Below are 19,883 nucleotides of genomic sequence, written 5' to 3'. Positions count from 1 at the left end.
TTTTTTTCTACTCCCTTGGCAGAAATTGTTGCTTGCATTGGGGTAGTTTCAAGGTAAGGAGAGCAAAGCCAAACAGCGTCATCTAAAGAAGAAGGGGCAAAAGAACTTTTCTCTAGTATATTCCTCCAGGCTCATTTAATTATCCAGATAAACGAAACCTTAGACCTACCTTTATTTGGGGCCCATAGACCAAATCTAAGGGCAAACTTCCTTGCTGAAGTTGTCTCGATGTGATCTTTCTTGGCCTGTAGCAGGAGACCAACATTCCTCCAAACGGCCACGGAGCAAGCACTGATGCCCGTTGGAACTGGACCCCTCAGAAGGCAGCCAACAAAGAAGCGGCCAACAAGGTCGACAGTTTTCCTCTCTGTACAATTCTTTTCCTGTCTGATCACTTGGCAATGGGAATCATTTAATCTGATTTGTAGTCTCTACATCCTGCCAGGACCTCACATTCTCAAAATATTTTAGAAAGGAAATTTAAAACACTGCCTATAAAGTAGAATACCTACTTAAGATATTCTTTAAAAAAAAAAAAGATTGTATTTATTTATTTGACAGAGAGCGAGAGAGAGAACAAGCAGGGGGAGGGGCAGAGGGAGAGGGAGAAGCAGACTCCTCACTGAGGAGGGAGTGCCACATGGGGCTTGATCTAAGGACCCTGGGATCATGACCTGGACCCTGGGATCATTACCTGAGCCAAAGGCAGACGCTTAACTGATTGAGCCACCCAGGCACCCCTACTTAAGATATTCTTAACAGAAGAGCTGCTGTATTAAAAGGGAGTTCTCAGCCAAGATGGTGGAGAGCTGCACATGGCCTTGAAACTCCCATGGCAAGAGTCAACTCAACTTCAAAGAAGGAAGAATCGCAGGCAGCTCAGGAGACTTTTGACACAGCCATCAAGAGACATTGCAGAAAGAGACTATCTGCCATTCCCATTCCCCCTCAAAAAAAAAAAAAAAAAAAAAAAAAAAAAGCCCAGGCATGAAGGAAAAAGATTTCAAATGTATCCCCAAATGCAGAAGGACATTCAATGCCTCACCATAGCTTCAGCCAACTCTTCCTCACATTCTAAAATTGAATACAACTGGGCTTTCAATTAGAACAAGTGGTTACTTTATGTGGGGACATTTTAAGTTAGTGTTATTTTTTAGACTCCCTTGTTGGATTTTCAAGTCCCAACACTGAGATGAAAAAGATATTTTGCAGTTCCTTTACTTCTTCCAACTTCTTGAAGCCCAAAGATCCTGAATAAACCACTGAGCATGAAGCCAGGTCTATTACAAACGCCACATCCTTGGCTTTAAACACACCTTTGCCACCTTGGAGCCGTTGTTCAGTGCTCAGGAGTCTAGGTCTTCAAATCAGGGATGCTCTGTCCAACAGTGTACAGTAAATGTCATTACATCTATGTGTCTCCACATCTGCATCTATAGATCCTGAAAAAAAAATTCAGATGGACAACAGATGATGAAATCATAATATATTTATTAAAGGAATGCTCTTTAATAGGCATGTTTCCACTCTTTCAAACTAATGTCATAGAAAGAATAAAATCTGTTCCCCCCACACACACACACACACACACTGTTAAGGAGAAATTTTCAGTCTTACTAGGACAATTTTTAGGTTTTAGTAATTAGAGCTGAACTATACAACTGGACCAATAGACTTGCAGTGCATACTCTGTTTACTGGAGAGGCAACAAAAGACTGAGACATAAAGTGCAGGAAACTGCCCTGTTCAAATCCTGGCTCTGCTGCTTCCTGTGATTATGAACTTGTTAGAATTATTTTGTCAACACACAGTGAAGAGAAAGCTGTTTAGATTTATTTGAACTCAATTCAACTAAACAAATAATTACCGAGTGCTTGTTATGTTTCAGAAATTGTGCTTGGCATGGCAAAGCCTCAGAGATGAACAGGCCATGGTAGTACTGCCCCAACAGCTTATTGAGAAGAAAGGATAAGAGGATAATGTATATATAATTGTAGCACGAGGTAAAATGTGAGAAGTCAGATGAAAGAATCACCAATAATTGTTTGGGGAAGGAGAGTGGAGAAAGCCCAGATCGGGCAGGAGGGAACAGGAGCAGTTTCAGAAAGAGAGAGGGTAGTGATGGTGGCAAGAGGAAGTAGAAGGCAGAGCAGGGTGTTGCCTAGGAACAAACACATAGACGCTAGAAAAAAGGCGTGCTCAAAGAATATGAAGTCATCTGCTCTGGTAGATACACAAACATTGAGAGAAATAAGACTAGAAATCAAAGCAGGATCTGGAATGCTGGGTGTGGAGTCCTTACTTAACTCCAAAAGCAATAAAAGCAGCAACATTCGCTGATATGCACCAAGTGCCTCTGGAAGCTTCCAGAAAGAGATGAAATACTGGCTTAAACTCTAGATGCAAAGATACTAAATCAATAGGAAGCAACATTATGAGTTTTCTTGTGTGAAAATAGCAGATTAAACTTTGAATGGAAATTTATAAATTAATTTACAATTTTTAAGAATGTGTTGGAACTTTATCACATTTTACCAAGAGGCAGCCTCTCTGAAAGACCTTTTTTGCAGGAATTGAAATAATTAAATTGAAGATTCAGTGTACCTTTTCAATCATTTTATTAAAAAACTCATTTTGGTTTTCTCTGAGGGAGAGATAAACCACTGCTTAAGGAAGTGGCTAAATCTTTTTTTAAAAAACTACTGTATTCACCATAAAATATATGACACTCTTCCCGAATACCATCTAATAGAAGCTGGTCACATCAAAATCAGAAAAAACTTGCCCTTTCAAAATGAGCTTTTTGTACTCGTCTTTAAACCAGATGTTACAAGTACAAAGGTGATTGAGATATAATCTAGAATAGGAGAAGAAGAGCTTATAAACAAATCATTACAGCACAGTAATGAAGGAATACACAGTGTGACTGTGGTGGGGAAGGAGGGCTTAGCACAGCTTTACTGAATATTTGATTTGAGTCTTGAACGTAACAGGAGCTACATGTGCTTATGGGGTAGTGAGCATGTTCTTTCTAGACTGAGGGAACAGTAGGTGCAAACGCTTGAAATTAAGACAAGCACAAGTAGCTAATTGCTGGAGAGCAAATGGTTTGATGTGTCTGGGTATCAGAAAAGCTACGGGTGGTGTTCAAGCAGGGGAATGGTGTGCTCCTAGTCTGCTAGGTTGACAGCATGGTGGGTGTGTAGATGCTGAATTGTAGGTAAGAAGTATGCGTAAGAGATCCGGTAAGAGCAATAGTCCAGATGAAAAATGACAAAGGATGAGACCTACTGTTAACTGGGATTGAGTATAACTGAGATATGTATTCCAGGAGAAAGCTATTTATATGTGTATGCCTTTATCAAGATTTATGTGTATATTCTTTTACAGATTTTATTTATTTGTCTGAGAGAGAAAAATAGCAAGAGGGAGCATGAGCTGAGGGTGGGAGAGGGATAAGGGAGAAGGAGAGGGAGAGGGAGAAGCAGACTGAGGGAGAGGAAGAAGCAGACTCCCCACTGAGCATGGAGCCTGATGCAGGGCTCGGTCCCAAGACACTGGGGTCATGACCTGAGCTGAAGGCAGACACTGAACTGAGTGAGCCACCCAGGTGCCCTGAGATTTATGTATTATGAGTTTGGGTGACTGAAGAAATACAGCCAGATATAGCTGGTAGAGAGTTGGAAATGGACACCTGGGAGTGAGAAAATAGGAAAGGGACCTGTATTTGACAGAAATTAGAAGAAAAGTTGTATTAGGAGCTATGGAAGGAGATAATCATCCAGAAGAGGGTGTTGAAAATCATTTATGGGCTTGGAATCCAGCACTGTGTCTGGCAGATAGTGAGCATTCAAGTAGTATTTGTTGCATGGATGATGGATTGAATGAGAAATGAATATCTACCATTCCCTTCTGGAACATTCATTCCCTGGAATGTAGGGCTCCATGTTCCCTTGATTTCTCTTATGTCTCTGTTTCTTATCATGCTGCTTTGTCTACCTGTTTGTTCTCTTCATACGGATGTTCCCCCCTTAGTCTATCCACAAAGACAAAAGGCAGGATCCCTTCACTTAAAGACTTCACAATCTACCAAGGAGCCAATTTTTCAAGCCTCAAGAAAGTCAAGAAATGTGAGAAATAAAGTGTCCAGTGAAATGGACAAATATACATTCAATGGGAGTCTTAGAATTGTTTCAGTAAAAAATATTTCAGAAACATAAATCCAGGTTGCTGTGGGTTGAAGAATAAATGAAAAGGTGAAGAAGAAGATATAGGGAATCATTTTAAGTTTAGTAACAATAGGGTGGAAAGAGATAAAGCTGTATCTGGAAGTGGGGGCAATGTCAAAAGTTGTTTTGTTTAGAGAAAAGGGGTTCAGGACATGGAAAAGTTGACCAAGAACCCAACAAAACCTAACAAATATTGTCTTTGACCTCAGGGAGCTAATTATTTATTATAGAAAACAGACACGTAAATTTACTGGGAAGGTAGAGTGTAATAGATATTATGACCAGCCTGGAATGTGCCAGCTGGAGAGTCTGCAATGCCATCCTGAAGAGAATATGACCCAATGCCTGATCTGAATCTAAAAGAGATATAGAAGCTCAGCCTGCAGATACCAAGGAGACTGGGATGCTGGGTAGAGAGAATAGTGGGAACAAAGGCAGACGAATATTAAAAACATAAGGATCACAAGTCATTTGTCATTTTCTCTCAGCCTGTGGAATGCATTTTCATTTCATTAACAATTTCTTCTGAAAAGCAAGATTTTAATTTTTCTAAAATTCAATTTATCAAATTGCATTTTGTGTCCTAAAAGAAGCTTTGTGTAATTCAAGTCATGATTATATCCTATATTTTCTTGTATTATTTTTATAGTTTTAGCTGTTAAAATTTAGGTCTATGCTCTGTTTAGAGTTACCTTCTGCATATGATGTGAAATAAGAGTCTATTTCTGCATTAGGGTATCTAATTGTTCCAGCAGAATTTGTTGAAAAATAATCATTTTCCCATTGAATTACCTTGTCACTTTTGTTGAAAACCAATTAACTATGTATTTATGGATCTATTTCCAGACTTCTGTTTTGTTCAATTGATTTATATGCCTATTCTTATGCCAATATCATGTGGTCTTCACTATTGTAGCTTTACCGTCTTAAAATTAAGTGGTATGATTTTTTCCAACTGTATTCTTTCCCAAAATTGTTTTGGTCCTGTGAATTTCCATAAAAATGTTAAAGTAATCCTCTTACTTTCGACAACAACAAAAAAGCCTAAAAATTTTATTGGGATTTCACTGAATCTATAGATTATTTCAAGCAAAATGATACCTTAATATTAAGGCCTTTGTACCCTGAACATGGTATAGATTTCTATTTCTTTAGGGCTGCTTTAATGTCACTCAGCACTGTTTTTGCAATTTTTAGTGCACAGGTTTTATATATTTTGTGGGTTTTATGCCTAAGAATTTCATATTTTTGATGTTATTATAAATAATTTTTTAAATGTCCCACTGTTGGGGTACCTGGGTGGCTCAGTTGGCTAAGCATCTGACTTCAGTCAGGTCGTGATCTCAGGATCCTGGGATGGAGCCCTATATTGGCTCTCTGCTCACCAGGGACTCTGCTTGTCCCTCTCTCTCTCTGCCTGCCCCCATACTCTGTCTCTCTCTCAAATAAATAAATAAAATCTTTCTTAAAAATGTCCAATTGTTTGCTGGTTGCATAGAGAAATAGAATTTCTTTCATACTGACCTGGTATCCTACAACCTTTCTAAACTTACTTACTACTTTTTTTATAGACTCTGATAAAGGACTTATATCCAGACTATATAAAGAACTTATAAACTCAGTAGTAAATGGACAAACAGCCTGATCTTACAAAGGCAAAAGCTTTTAGCAGACTCTTATCAAAGAAGATATACTAGTGGCAAATGTATGAAAAGATCATTAGTCATTAGCAAAATATAAATTTAAAAAATTTGTATATAATTACAAACTACTGGAATGAGTAACCTTAAAAAGATTGACAATGCAGGATTCCTGGGTGGCTCAGCAGTTGAGCGTCTGCCTTTGACTCAGGGTGTGATCTCCAGGAATCCAAGATCGAGTCCCACATGGGGTTCCTTGCAGGGAGCCTGCTTCTCCCTCTGCCTATGTCTCTGCTTCTCTCTGCGTGTCTCTCATGAATAAATAAATAAATAAAATCTTTAAAAAAAAAAAAGATTGACAACGCCAAGTGTTGACAGGGATTTGGGGCACTCAAAACTTTTATACCTTATTAGTAGGAATGAAATAGGGTACAGTCACTTCTGAAATCAGTTTGGCAATTTCTTATAAATCGAAATATGCATTTGGTATGCAAACTTTGACATTCCTAGATATCTACCCAAAGAAAATAAAAACATACATTTATACAAGTATCTGTACTTGGAGTTTTGTAGCAGCTCTATTCATTATAGTTAAAACTAGAAGGAAACCACATGTCCATCGTGTGGGTAAACAAAACTGTCACATTCACAATGGAATTATTCACTTAGTAATAAAAAGAAGCAAGATACTAATAGACTTAACAATGTGGATGAATTTAATACACATTATGCTCAGAGAAAGACATCAGACATAAAAGACCCCATAGTCAAAGATTCCATTTGTATATTTTGGAAAAATAAAACTACTGTGACAAAAATCAGGTCAAGGGTCTCTGGGGTCTGGGGGTTGGGGGAAAGAACTGACTACAAAGGGCCACAAGAGAACTTTCTGAACTGATGGAGATGTTCTGTATGTGATTGTGGTAGCGGTTCACAAATTTCTCAAAACTCATCAAATTATGGATTTCAGTTGGGTGGATTTTATCATAGGTAAATTGCTCCTTGATGGATTGTTTCAAAAGAAATCTGATGAGTTTAAGTTACTAAGAGTGCATGTCCATAATCCATTATCTGAGACCCAATGGGCAAAAATGTGCGTGTATGTGTGTTTTAAATGTGTTTAGAATTATACAATCTTTGAAAGCTTATATAGTGTATAACCTATCTATTTATCTGCTTATCTGTATTACCTATGTGTATATACACTTATATTGTATATTAAACCTGCCCTGATGCAGGAGTTGGGGTAGCACCCCATAATCAAACATAGTTCTATTTCTGCAGCAAAATATGTGCATTTTCAGTGAGTAAATCAATACATTCTATAAAGAGCCTCTTGTCAGTTTGGATTAGACGTTGCCTCTAGATTTTGCTGCTAGATGTATAATGAAGCAACTTCGACTTTTCAGAGCCTTTGGAATTTCGGAGTTGAGACTGAGGGGCTGTGGTCTTGCCCAAGCAGTTTGGTATTTGCTGTAATTTAAGATGGAGAGGTTAGGTCTGAAAGGTTAGATATTCTCAGGTTGAGAAAACATGAGGCTGGAGAGAGAGAGAGAGAGAGAGAGAGAGAGAGAGAGAGAGAGAGAAAGAGAGGTAGGTCATAGAGGATCTCATTGTGCAGTTTAATATTTTCCTGGGTATATTTCTATATTATAGCCACTGAAAGGGCAGATTAATAACTCAGACAAAGGAGGACCTGGTCTCTCTTTAGTAACAAATTCTTATGGTTACTTATGAAAACCTTACTGTATTGGAAATAGTACCTGAAAATCTCATTGTAGGGGCATCTGGGTGGCTCAGTGGTTGAGCATCTACCTTCAGCTCAGGTTGTGATCTCGAGGGTCCTGAGATTGAGTCCCACATTATGCTCCCTGCAAAAAGTCTGCTTCTACTTCTGCCTATGTCTCTGCCCCTCTCTTTGTGTCTCTCATGAATAAATAATAAAATCTTAAAAAAAGAAAATCTCATTGTCCATAAAATATTATAATACAAAGGTATCAAAGTCAAGTCCTATATCAAAGCCTTTCAAGACTCTTCCACCTACCTCTTCAAGATAAAGTTGCAGCTCTCAGATAGTTTTGGTGATCTAAACTTGATCTCTATGTCTCCTCACTGTCCCTCCATCCTTCCCCTACCCTCACCTTCGCTTCTCAAAAACTACACCAAATACCCAATTGCTTGTCCTGGTTGTTCTCAAACTTTTCTTTGTCTTTAAAAGCCTCTTTGACTTTGTTAATACTCTTCCCTCTGATTAAATGCTATTATTTCCATTCATTCCCTGATAAATTCTTGTTCTGGAAGTTATAAATGCATATAGAGGCCACACGGAAAACATAAATGAGTAAAGCAGCCAAGGGAGTAGGGGCGGAGAAGCAACAACAACCAGCATATATTGTTATGTAAGACACCTAATATAGAGAGGGCCTTTAATAATGGTGTCCTTAATTAAAAATGATATTTGACCATAATAATACAGCTGAGGCACATAGAGAAGGCAATACTACTGTAACTCTTCCCAACCTGTCACAGTGAAGTGGAAGTGTTTACATACTATGATATCATGAATTTTTACCAGTAGCTTCCTAAATTAACTCCTTCTGAGACCACGAAAAAATATGCCAAGTTAATTTGTCTTCTTGCAAAGAGGACTGTTTAAGGAATTGATGCTATTTGGGGCCATCAGTCCTCTTCAGAGAGATGCCATCTCTTCCCTCTAGGAGCTTCTAATCAGCATCAAATACATTAATACAGACAGGCATATTGGAGCCCCATTAGGAACAAAATGGAAACATTAAAGTAATCCATGGATAGTCAGGTAATTGCATTATGTAAAGGTCAAGCCTAAGTGGATTTGTAGTGGAAGAAGCAGTGAGTCCCTAATCAGGACAGAGATCAGGAACTGTGTGTGGAAACTGGGCAGGGCGAGGTTCAAAAATCACTTACCTAATCAGCCCTGGAAGATTTCATGGGATGAGTGGGAACTCAGTAGCAACCATCAGCCTGAGTGGGAGCTCAAGAGTCTCTTGCTGTCTTCAAAATGTTTGATTTTTGAATTAGTGAATTGAAGGCTACATATTAAAAACATACTATTATAAAGCAGGGAAGATTCCTTCTCTTTCATCTTTGGCTCTGAGATCATCCTATAAGGCCATCTTTATCAAGTGAGAGTACCTTTTCACAAAAGTAACATTCTAAGAATGTGTTAAGTATTTTAACTCCAAGTTAGCTCTGAGTTTCAATGTTTAGTATTTAATTTTAAAACATAATTTTAAAGCTAGTTTTAACAACATCTTAAATTTTGCTGGCAAAATCAGACATTTGCTGTTTTTCTTTGGAACCAAAGTTCTTGAAAATATTCAGGAACACGTCTAATGTAAAAGAAAGCTTTTTTTTTTTTTTTTTTTTTTTTTTGACTTTTTAAAGAACTGCACGAGATGCCTTGGTTCCCTGTCTGGATGAACATTTTATGCCATCCGAAGTGTACGAACACAGAAATCCTTTAGACAATTAGAGCTAAATTCAAAACCTCTGCCCACCTGATAGTACAGAATTTCAAGAAGAGGGGTGTCACTGGGTGCTCTGGTGACCTGATAAACTTTCACTGGGTGCAGAGATTTTACAGTCAGTCCTATGGAGGGCCCGCTCTCTCCTTTGGTGATACATTCAAGATCCCTGGGGAAAATTCTTTCCCTGTGTGACTAAATCCTCAATGCTCTAGTATTACATCCAATTTCTTATGTCGTATCCTCAGTGAAGGTGTTCTCTCTCGTTGTTTGTAAAAGAACTCTTGAGATACATAATTTGAAGATAGTACATCACCCCCTCTCTGTATGCCCCCTTCGGTTCAGGTCCTTTAATCTTTCTTAAAGGTCTTATTTTCCCAATCCTTTAATCATCTCTGTGGTGAAAAACTAAGTTCTCATCCCTTTCTGTCTTACTCTGGACGAGGTACTGACTGAACTAAGTCCTGTGAGTTCTATTTATATGTTTCTACCCAAGTGATACCTTCCCTCTTTAAATTGAAGTGTTCCTGTTGACTCATCGTGTCTTTTTGAAAACCAACAATAACAAAACACAGCTATGAACACAGTTCAAAATAAGGCACAGGGTGTACAAGAAAACCAGTATTATCTTTCCTTTGTATTACTCTGGGCCCCTTTCAGGGCCCCACTTCATGGGAAAGTGTGAGCCTGGATTGTCCATTTTCACCAAAATAGCATTTACTAAGGCAGGAATATTAACTCAGGTAAAGTGACAGGACTGTTCCTTTCATCTCATCAATTCCACACCTACTTACCTTCCAAGTGACTTTTTATAGAATATTAGTTTGCATTTAAAAAATCCATTTAATTGCATTGGAGAAACACTTCACCGCCACGCTCCAGGCCGATCCCATGTTGCAGCTGCTCCTACTTAAGGGATAATTGTGGCCTCACTCTTTTCCAAGGAACTAATTCTGATTTTGAAAGGATTTGTCCTCACAGTTTATCCTGATGAGAGAGGACTGGATTATTGCTGTGTAAAATAGCTGAAGAGTCCTATTATAGCTATTATGCCGCAAATGTTGTATATTGTTAAAGATCACAGTACTGTCCCATACTCAATGGTAAGATGTACAAGCATGGCACACTTCCCATATTATGTAAAAAATACTGCATTTTATGAGTCATTTAGTACCATGTGAGGTATCTGTGGACCCTATATCATTTCCTTCAAACTTTCCTCATCATTCTGAAATCCTTTATTTTCTGGTTGAAAGACTTACAATCTAGTCATTTCTCACTAGTCTCCCCAGGAAATAAACTTCAGAACTCTGTGTTCTCCCACTGCATTACATTATGGATTGCATATCATTCTATTTTACATTTAAATTACTTTAGAAAACTATTTAAAGAAAAAAAAAAAAACCTCTGGACAACAGTAAATTCTAACTGGTAAATTGAGAAAATGTAAATGTTTCCTATCAAAACCATTGATGATATTTACAGAACCTTTTAAGACATGTAGGACTCAACGTTGGTTAAGTTGTAAGGAAGCAGACCAGCTGGTAATCTCGTCAGGAAGGTAAACCTGTAAACACATGCATAACAAGATGGTTTATAACACACAGTGGCTCATACCAGATGTTCAAATGAGTGGTATTTTAAAAGAATGAGGTTTTCTTCTACAAGAGAGACTGAGGTGTCAGCTATTGCTGGAAAGCTCACCCTTAAACATTAAGAGGAGGATTTAATTTTGTTATAAAATATAGCATGCTTTGATTCTAGTTGCAATATTTGGCATTTCAAAATAAATCCCTCTATAAGATCTTTCATCCTCATTGTCAATATATAGATGGCTATTATCCTTAAAAAAAAAAAAAAAAACTAACTCCAAAGGCTAACGAAAAATACCCCTCAAGAAGTGCCATTTTGTTGTTGGCATTGTTGAATGATTTTTATAAGATGCTCATAAATCATGGATAGGACTGACTGTCTAGAGGATATTTTCCCTAATGCAAAACAGTCTGTGTGCAGTTTGGAGACATTGCTACAAGATTTAGGACTTATGTCCACAGTGCAAAGAATCAGTAAACATAAAATGTGGTCAATGGAAACAAGCGCAAATTTGAAAACATAACAATTATGAAACTGTAATTAAAATGAAGATGCGTGGTGTTGAGGGAACAAAATGAGATGCTAAGTGTGCTTTGTAATTAGTGGTTAGGGTTTCCAATGTAACTTGTAATACTAAATAAGAAAGTGAAATGAAATTATGTAAAGAAATTATGACTAGGTCCAGGATGTAATAGGTATTTCAGAAAGTGTGGCTATCGACTTTATTACATCAATACTAGTAAGGAAATGTTTTGTTCATGGACACACTTTTTTTTTTTTTTTTTTTTTTTTTTGGTAATGAGAATTCCTAGTTCAGACGACTAAATTGTAATTTGGGTCTCTAAGGGCAATTTTTCCTGCTTAGCTAGAATAACTGAGTCAATCGCCACACTCAGTCTCCGTAAGGGCAATGTGGATGACGGGGACCTAGAGTGGTGATCCTCTATGTCCCCCTTCTGAGAGCCAACACAAAATAACAACCTAGCCCAGAAATTCACTGATGAAAATTTTTGTGCTTTTAACATTCCTTTGTGGCATGTTATCTTTCCTCCTGGACCAGTGGTTCCCAATCTTTCCTGAAATTGAAAGCCATTGGATGGACGGCTTTTAAAAACTCCTATGCCCAGGCCCTACTCTAAATGGATTGAATCAAATTCTATGGGGAGGAGTCCAGGCATGAGTATTTTTCAAAGCTTCTAGGGTGACTCCACTGACTAGGCAAAGTCAGAAATACTGCTTTAGAAGACTGTAACACATCTAAAACAGAAACGATTTTGAGTAATTTGTTCTTACATGTCAAACTATACACAATACATAGCACAGAGCTTTACTCTGCTTATATGTCTTTGTTGAATAATATACAAGTGAATGGATGGACAAATAAATTAGTAAACTTAGCCATGATATACAGCTGAATGTCCTAGAAATTGAAAAATAATATAACGCCTCTCTACTATTTTTATCTCCCAAATTAACAAGATTTCCTCATTGCTTTAGCTATTCAACTTCCTCCAAGTTTTTCTTGGGAAGACTGTTCCCATTCCATATGTGATAGGCCTTGGATGGAGCATTATAAAGAGAATATTTTTTTTTCAGATCACACTGAGATGATCTGCATGGTCTATTCTTAAAGTATGAGTGATTGGGGTTAAGAGCTTTTTTTTTTTTTTTTTTTTTTTGAACCAACAGTTCACATTCCTATCTGAGGTAGGAAAAACTCAAGCAATTCTATCACACCAGGTGGGTGTCCTACAATCTAACCCAATTCCAACAGTATCTACCTGGAGATGGCATCAGATCCTGCAGGCTAAGGCACTGCCCCAACCACCTGAGATGCCAACTGCAAGTTCAGGGTGTTAACTGTGCTTTTGGCTGGTCAGTTATCAATCAGAAGTTCCCATGATCCCCTCCTTGGGTTTGATGAATTTAGTAGAAGGGCTCACAAGACTCAGGAAAATAGTTTACTTACTGTTTACCTATTTATTATAAAAGGATATGATGAAATATACAGATGAAGATCCAGATGGAAGGGAAACATAGGGTAAGGTATGTGGGAAAAGGCATAGAGCTTCCATGCTCTCTCCAGACAGTCACTCTCTGTGGACCTCCACATGGTCACCAGCCCAGAAGCTGTGTGAATCCTGAACTTTGGGGATCTCTATAGAGACTTCATTCTGTAGGCATGATTGATCGATCATTAACTCCATTTTCATTACCACCCCCACCCCCCATGAAGTTGACTTTCATGGTCTACTCTCCATGTATGAGTAATTGGAGTCAAGAGCTTTATTTATTTTTATTTTATTTTATTTTATTTTATTTTATTTTATTTTATTTTATTTTATTTATTTTTAGATTTTATTTATTTATTCATGAGAGACACACAGAGAGAGGCAGAGACATAGGCAGAGGGAAAAGCAGGCTCCCTGTGGGGAGCCCAGTGCAGGACTAGATCCCCGGACCCCAGGATCATGACCTGAGCCAAAGGCAGATGCTCAACCACTGAGCCACCCAGGTTCCCCAAGAGCTTTTTAAATCAAAACCTCACATTCCCACCCCTGATACCAGGTCATGCACAAACATATCACTTTGACTCTACTGATTGCACATGGAAGAAACCAGGCCCAAATTAAATGGAAGGTCACACACTTCCCATGCTTTTGGGTTTTTCCTCAAGACAGAGAAAATAGTATAGTAGGTCTATGGAACACAGTATGGACATCATTGTCTTCCCTAGGTGTCAAGATGTTGATAATGAATGATATTGTTCCTGTCCTGATACTTTTCATCTTCTTGATGTTCCCGGAGCCATCAAACAGTACTTCAATTACAGATTCTTTTTTTTTTTTTAAGTTTTATTTATTTATTCATGAGAGACACAGAGAGAGGCAGAGACATAGGCAGAGGGAGGAGAAGCAGGCTCCATACGGGACTTGATGGAAACTCTGGGATCACGTCCTGAGCTGAAGGCAGATGCTCAACTGTTGAGCCACCCAAGCGCCCCTCATTTGCAGATTCTAAGGAAGTTTTTAGAATTGAATTTTGAACTGCTGTAATATGTTAGTGATAAGTGCTGAATGGATGATAGAAACTTAAGCTTGGAAATATTTAAGTTAAATTCAAAAGGTATTTCTTTTTTTTAATTGTGGAGTACAAACCACTACATTTAGCATCTGCCATTGAATTTTGAACAATGACACTATAAAACACAAAGCATTTAAATTTTACTATAAAGACCTTTATTAAGAGGAAAAAAAAATTGTTTCTTATTTTATTTTATGCCTTGAAGGACCTATAAATATGGAGGTTCTTCTGAATCCAGGGGAGAGGAATTCTTATTTTCTCACTGCTCTCTCTCCCTACACAATTTCCACCATGTCAATCTTGAGATGGGGAAAGGGCTAGATTTTTGCTACTCATAAAAATGATGAAGGGAAGAAAGAAAACAATGGCTCAGAGGAAAAGGATGCAAAGAGTACGAAGCAATGCTTGCTAAAAGGTTCCTAAAAAGCCATGTAAAGACATCCAATGATATTATCATTTCTTTTACTTTCTTCATAGATTTTCTTCCAGATCCCTCTGATTGTACCTGACAGGTGCTCTCAGTTGCAGAGGAAACAACATCACTGTGAGAAAGTTGTACAGAGCAGTTGGCAATCAGCACGCACTGTAAAGTTGTGTAGGGTGCCAAAATGTCATTAGTGCCCTCCTTAACACCAGAAACAAGTGGAATGGATGAAGTTACTTCCAGGCTCCTTTGCAGGGTCTTGGGCCCTACTGTGTGGGGCTGCTTCCTCCTGGGAAGGTAACTATCACCCACTCCGGCCTGGCCTGGACTTCCCACCAAGGACAGAGCCTCAGGGATAAATCTCTTGGACTACAGCCAAGATATGCGGATTTTTTGCCCCCCAGCCATGGGGGGGGGGGGGGAGTTGCAAGCGCCTTGGGTTTCAGAGGTAAGGCGGGAAAACACGACTGGCGATCTCCTCCTCCCAGGGACCTGGGGAGGCTGACTCCGGGTCTCCTGTGCCTCTCCAAGAGCGTCCAATTACAAAACCACAAGAATCCCCTCAGGGGCAGCTAACAGCCCGCGTGTTCTCCCTCTAGCCCGATCCAGGGTGCGGGGGGCTGTTTCCCTATTTACACTCTGATTTACCCCCGTGGTCTTTGCGGAGTCTCTCGGGCTGCCTTAGCTTTGCAAACCCTCCAGTGGGTCACAGATCCTTGCGAGGTGAGGGCTGGAGGCGGAAGCGCGCAACAGAAGGGGGGCGCCTCGGGGGCTCCTGCACACCCTGCAGTCCTTCCGGGCCCCTGGGCCGGGGAGCCCAAGTAGCCCGCTACGGCGCACAGAGGATCCGCGCTCCCTGCGGGGCCCCGGGCCACGGCCCCGGGCCCGCGCCGCGTGGCACAGTCACCGCCACCAGGGGCTGGGAGGAAGGGTGGGGACGCAGCGACGCCAGAGGGGACAGGCACCAAAGGGGAGGCGGCGAACGCAGAGAAAGAGGTGGGGACGGCCGCGGAGGGGGCGGCGGGAGCGGGGTGGGGCCGGGGCGGGCCCGGGGGCGGGGCTGCGGGGCGGGGTGCGCCACAGCGCCCCCTTGCTGCGCGCTCCCCGCCGTGCCCCCGGGCGGCGGGCGGCTGGGGCTCCGCAGCCCCTTTGTGTGCGACGCGCCGGCCGGGAGGAGCGCGGCCCGGACCCGGCGGAGGCTCCGCGGGGTCCCGCCGCCCCGGCCCGGTCCCGGCCGCGCTCTCCTCCTCCTCCTCCTCCTCCCCCTCCGCTCCTCCCTCCTCCGGCCCCGGCCCCCAGACCCGAGCTGCAGCCATTGGGCCGCGAGCAGCCCCGCGTCCTGCCGCGCACCCTACCCCGCCCGGCCCGGGGCGTTCACCCCCCCACCCCCCGCCCTGTCCCCCTCTTCATTCCTCATTCCTCCCCCCATCCCAGGCCTCCAAGGTGGAGAAAATAAACTAAAAGCAGAGCAACTCAGAGACTCCAATAAAACGCCCAGGACCTAGAGCCCGAGCGCGAGCGCGTGTGCCGGGCGGCGAGGGGCGCGGGAGGCGGGGATGGGGGGGCGGGCGGGGGGACAATGAGCGCATGAAGTTACCTGCCCGGCGGCGGCGGCGGCGGCGGCGGCGGCGGCGGGGCCGGGAGGCGGCGGCGGAGCAGGCTGCGCGCTCGGCGCCGACGGGTGCGCGCCGCGGCTTGGGGGAGAGTTGAGCGCTTTTCCCCCCTCTTTTTTTTTTTTTCTTTTTTTTTTTTTTTTTCTCCTCTTCTTCTTAAACAAACCACAAACGGATGTGAGGGAAGGAAGGTGTTTCTTTTACTCCTGAGTCCAGACACCTCTCTCTGTTCCGTCTAAGCTTGTTTTGCTGAACACTTTTTTTAAAAAAAGGAAAAGAAAAGGAGTTGCTTGATGTGAGAGTGAAATGGACGTAAGATTCTATCCACCTCCAGCCCAGCCCGCCGCTGCGCCCGACGCTCCCTGTCTGGGACCTTCTCCCTGCCTGGACCCCTACTATTGCAACAAGGTGAACGCTCTGCTTTTGTTTCCACCGTGTTCTTGCTGCTGGATCCCGGGAGGGGGGCGGCGGCGGCGGCGGGCTGGCCCGGCTGCCGGGGCGGTCGGCGGAGGCCGGTCCCGGGCGCGCTCGGCTCGCAGCCCGCTACAGCCCTGCGTGCGCTGGGGTAGTAGATACTGTGCAGCAGCTCCGGGGGTTTGCCAAACACCGCGATCGTGCGGAAAGTGACACGGTTTGCTCGGATCCTTCCCTTCCTGCTGTTCGCCACGAAGGCTCCCTGCCTGGGTTTGCCGGGGGGCGTTAAAAAAAAAAATTAAGAGAAACCCACGGAATACTTTGGGGGGTGTGTCTGGGGTCCGGGAACGGAGGCAGAGAGTAAGAGAAGTCAGTTTATTTTCTAGTTTCCCCTCGTCCCTCCCGCCCTCTCCCGGGCTGCGGGGACCCGTGGCACCGCTTCCCTGAGCGGGGTTAGTTGCCAGCGGAGCCGCCGCGAGTCGGGGTGCGGGGACCGGGGAGACGCCCCCGCCCCCAACCCCCGCCGGGAACATCGCCCCGCAAGCCTTTTGTTTTCCCGCGCCCTGTGGGACGCGGCTGTGCGGGCCGGGGTGCACGGGGGAGCCGCGCGGGGACGGGCACAGCTCCCGCTCGGGGGTGCGCGCGGTCACCGCAAGTTTGTTGGAAGCCGGACGAGCGCGTCGAGTTCCCGTCCGGAGCCCCGGAGCTCCAGCGCTCCCGCGGGGCCGGAGCAGGGTCCCGGGCCGGGCTGCACCCCCGGCCCGGTGACCCCAGGTGCCAAGGCCGCGGGGCACCCGAGCGCGGCCGGCCGGGCGGGTGCCCCGGGCGGGGGCGGGGGCGGGGGCTCCGCCGGTCCCGTGGACGCAACGGTCCGGGGCTGCGAAGGGGGGGGGTTGGTCTCGGCGCCTCTCCAGCTCTCGGCCCCGGGAGGGAGGGCGCGCGGGGCCGGGCCTCCGGGAGCAGCCGCGGGGCCAGGGCCGTGCTCGCGGGGCTTGTTGGAGGGGGGCGAGCCGCCCGGCCCGGGAGCGTCGGCGGGGAGGACCGCGTTCCCCGCGGCGCGGGGCGAGGGGTCGGGACGCCCAGCTCGCGCCCCACCTGCCCGGTCCTGTAGCCCCTGCGAGCAGTTCCCGGTCAGCCCCTCCGTGAATTCCACCGGATGAGTCGTTGGGACTCCTAACATTTGCCTGGCGGCGAGGCATCATCAAACAGCTCTTTTACGCGGTACAGAGGTATTTAGCGCGCTGCCTCCTCAGCCCCCGGGCTCCCCACCACGCCACCGCCTCGCAGCCCCGAGCCTTGGTCAGTCGGGACACACACACACACACACACACACACACACACACACTCTGCGAGTTAAGTGAACCACAGCTCCAACTCCGTGCAGAAGCTCCTTGATGTTGTGCACAGTGCAAAGCTCTGTACAAGGGATGTGCTGGATGCCTGTGATGGATAGGCAGGTCTGAAACGAAGGACACGTAGGCTTCTTCTGCAAGGCAGAAAGGCTTTTTATCATACAGGGAGCTCTTGAGCCAGAAACAGGTTGGAAAGCTCCGGTAACTTTGGCAAGAGAAGTTTGTGTGATGAAGTTTCATTATTTGTTAGCAGCATTAGTGCTTTCATTCCAAAATCTGTTTTGCTTTTCCAAGCAAGTTATTTTGTGCTTGTAACGTTCTATTTTGCTCATATAACACCGTTACCAGTACTAATACAAATGATAAAGCAGCAGACCTATCGTGGATAGTAAACACATCCTCCAGCGTAGTAACCAGTACCAAAAAGTCAGAACCATTTTGGCAGTGAAACTGGACAAATCTTATTAAATTTATCGGTGATTTTAGGCTCCAAAAAGAAGGTAATGACTTGGATACACATTTCACTTGTCATTCTTGTGATAGTAGGGTCAGATTTAATTTAAAAGTTAAATGCTTTGGAAAATCAAGAATTACTTCAATATATTAAATCATTTTCCAATTAAGTGCCTTAAATAATTTTCGTGGGTTGTGCTGTGAATTGAATAAATTAATTTAGAAAGTCTTCAGAATTTCTTTACTAGCTCATTGAAGTTCCTTTTAAGTCCCCCCCGTGTATGAGGAGCAAACTGTTCTTTTTAAATGCAAATTAGCCACCCTTTCTATAGACTAGTTGCAAGTCTTCTATTTAACTTATCCAGGGAATAATGGATTTTTAAAGATGCAAAGTCATGATATACTTCTAATAGTAGGAAGAGACTTCATGGAAATGCTTCAGGAAGATCGCCTTCCCCTGCCTTTCTCTGTATAGCAGTCTATCAAATATATTTGTCACTGATCCCCAATTATATTAAATACACTGAGTAGGTTTGGTAGGCCCCAGAAAACCCAGACACTAGTTTTTTCTAATCCATCATGATCAGCACTGGTACACAATTTCTGTCCAGCTTCACTATTTTAGTTGCTTAGAAAGTAGTCAAGTAGCCTTCATTTTTGCAGTGACCCAAGTGGATTTACAGGGATAGGGAAGATGAGCAGAAGTTTGGAAGATGTGAAATAAGAAATCTCTGTCTACATTTAGTAAACATAAGTTGGATCAGACTTCCCTAAAAGAGCCAAGACAGCAAAGTAAACCTTGCGTCTTTGAGAGGTGTCATGAATATGTGGTTTATTACAAGAAACAGTCACTTTGTCAGGTTATTTGTTTTTAATAGGGTGATAAGATCATACGTTAATAATTAGCTTTACTTTAAATCTGTCAACACTTTTATAGTTAAAGTTGGTCTGCTAAATCCCAGTGGAACCGGTATCTTTATGTGCTTCAGGATCATGCAGTTGTGACTATAGTTTTCCCACTGATTTTTTTTTTTTTCAATGTTGGAAGAGACCCTAATCCACAAAATGAGTAGCCTCTTCCAGAAGCTTTCCTAAACTAAAAGGAGGTTGTGTCACCCTGCTGACTCTCTCTGGCTCTAAACGCTACTTGCATTTTTCAGTCAATAAACTCAGGAGGAGGAATTTTTTTTGGAAACCGTTTAATCCACTGTTGCTCTATTGTAAGGGCGCATTATGTTTTGAACACATCACTATGCAAAGTGGCCTCCATTTTCACATAGCCCATTGCGGGAGAAAAGTGAGAACAATGCGGATGATGTTGGTTATGGCAACGGTGCGAGGCATCTCTTGTACAAACAGCCAGAACGGATGGCATGCTGCTGTATATAGGTCAGCCTTTGAAACAGCAGCGCAGCCCTTAGACTGGACAGATGCATGCAGGCTGAAAGTAACAGCCTTCACCTCTTGGAACTTAGAGCATGGTCACATTTCAGACACTGAGGGACCCTAACATAGTCAGTTTCATCTAATTAAGACTATTTTAAGTAACGTTGTATCCCTTAAGTGAAATTACATTTA

At 43.0% G+C, this 19,883-nt stretch overlaps 1 protein-coding gene and 1 long non-coding RNA gene across 4 annotated transcripts in view; one reads left to right on the top strand and one right to left on the bottom strand.

Annotated features, from left to right (window-relative positions):
• The window catches only part of LOC102152621, a 74,275-nt gene extending 58,157 nt beyond the window's left edge, over nt 1–16,118 (bottom strand). For 2 of the 3 annotated variants that reach the window (XR_005380986.1, XR_005380984.1), the window contains exons 1-5: nt 16,071–16,118; nt 10,861–10,939; nt 10,167–10,359; nt 8,813–8,899; nt 1,317–1,442 (exon numbers count right to left, since the gene is read on the bottom strand). This is a non-coding gene — a long non-coding RNA (uncharacterized LOC102152621). Of the gene's footprint in view, nt 1–1,316; nt 1,443–8,812; nt 8,938–10,166; nt 10,360–10,860; nt 10,940–16,070 lie in introns of all 3 variants that reach the window. The other variant, XR_005380985.1, reaches the window with a different exon arrangement.
• The window catches only part of TOX (thymocyte selection associated high mobility group box), a 299,580-nt gene continuing 295,804 nt past the window's right edge, over nt 16,108–19,883 (top strand). The window contains 1 exon segment of the mRNA XM_038579374.1: nt 16,108–16,494. Within this exon segment, the coding sequence (XP_038435302.1) occupies nt 16,393–16,494 (102 nt within the window). The 5' untranslated portion in view covers nt 16,108–16,392.

This window comes from Canis lupus, chromosome 29 (assembly GCF_011100685.1).
Source record: "Canis lupus familiaris isolate Mischka breed German Shepherd chromosome 29, alternate assembly UU_Cfam_GSD_1.0, whole genome shotgun sequence".
In the NCBI taxonomy this organism is placed as follows: domain Eukaryota; kingdom Metazoa; phylum Chordata; class Mammalia; order Carnivora; family Canidae; genus Canis; species Canis lupus.
The sequence above is the reverse complement of the archived record's forward strand: the minus strand, read 5'-3'. Positions and strand labels throughout refer to the sequence as shown.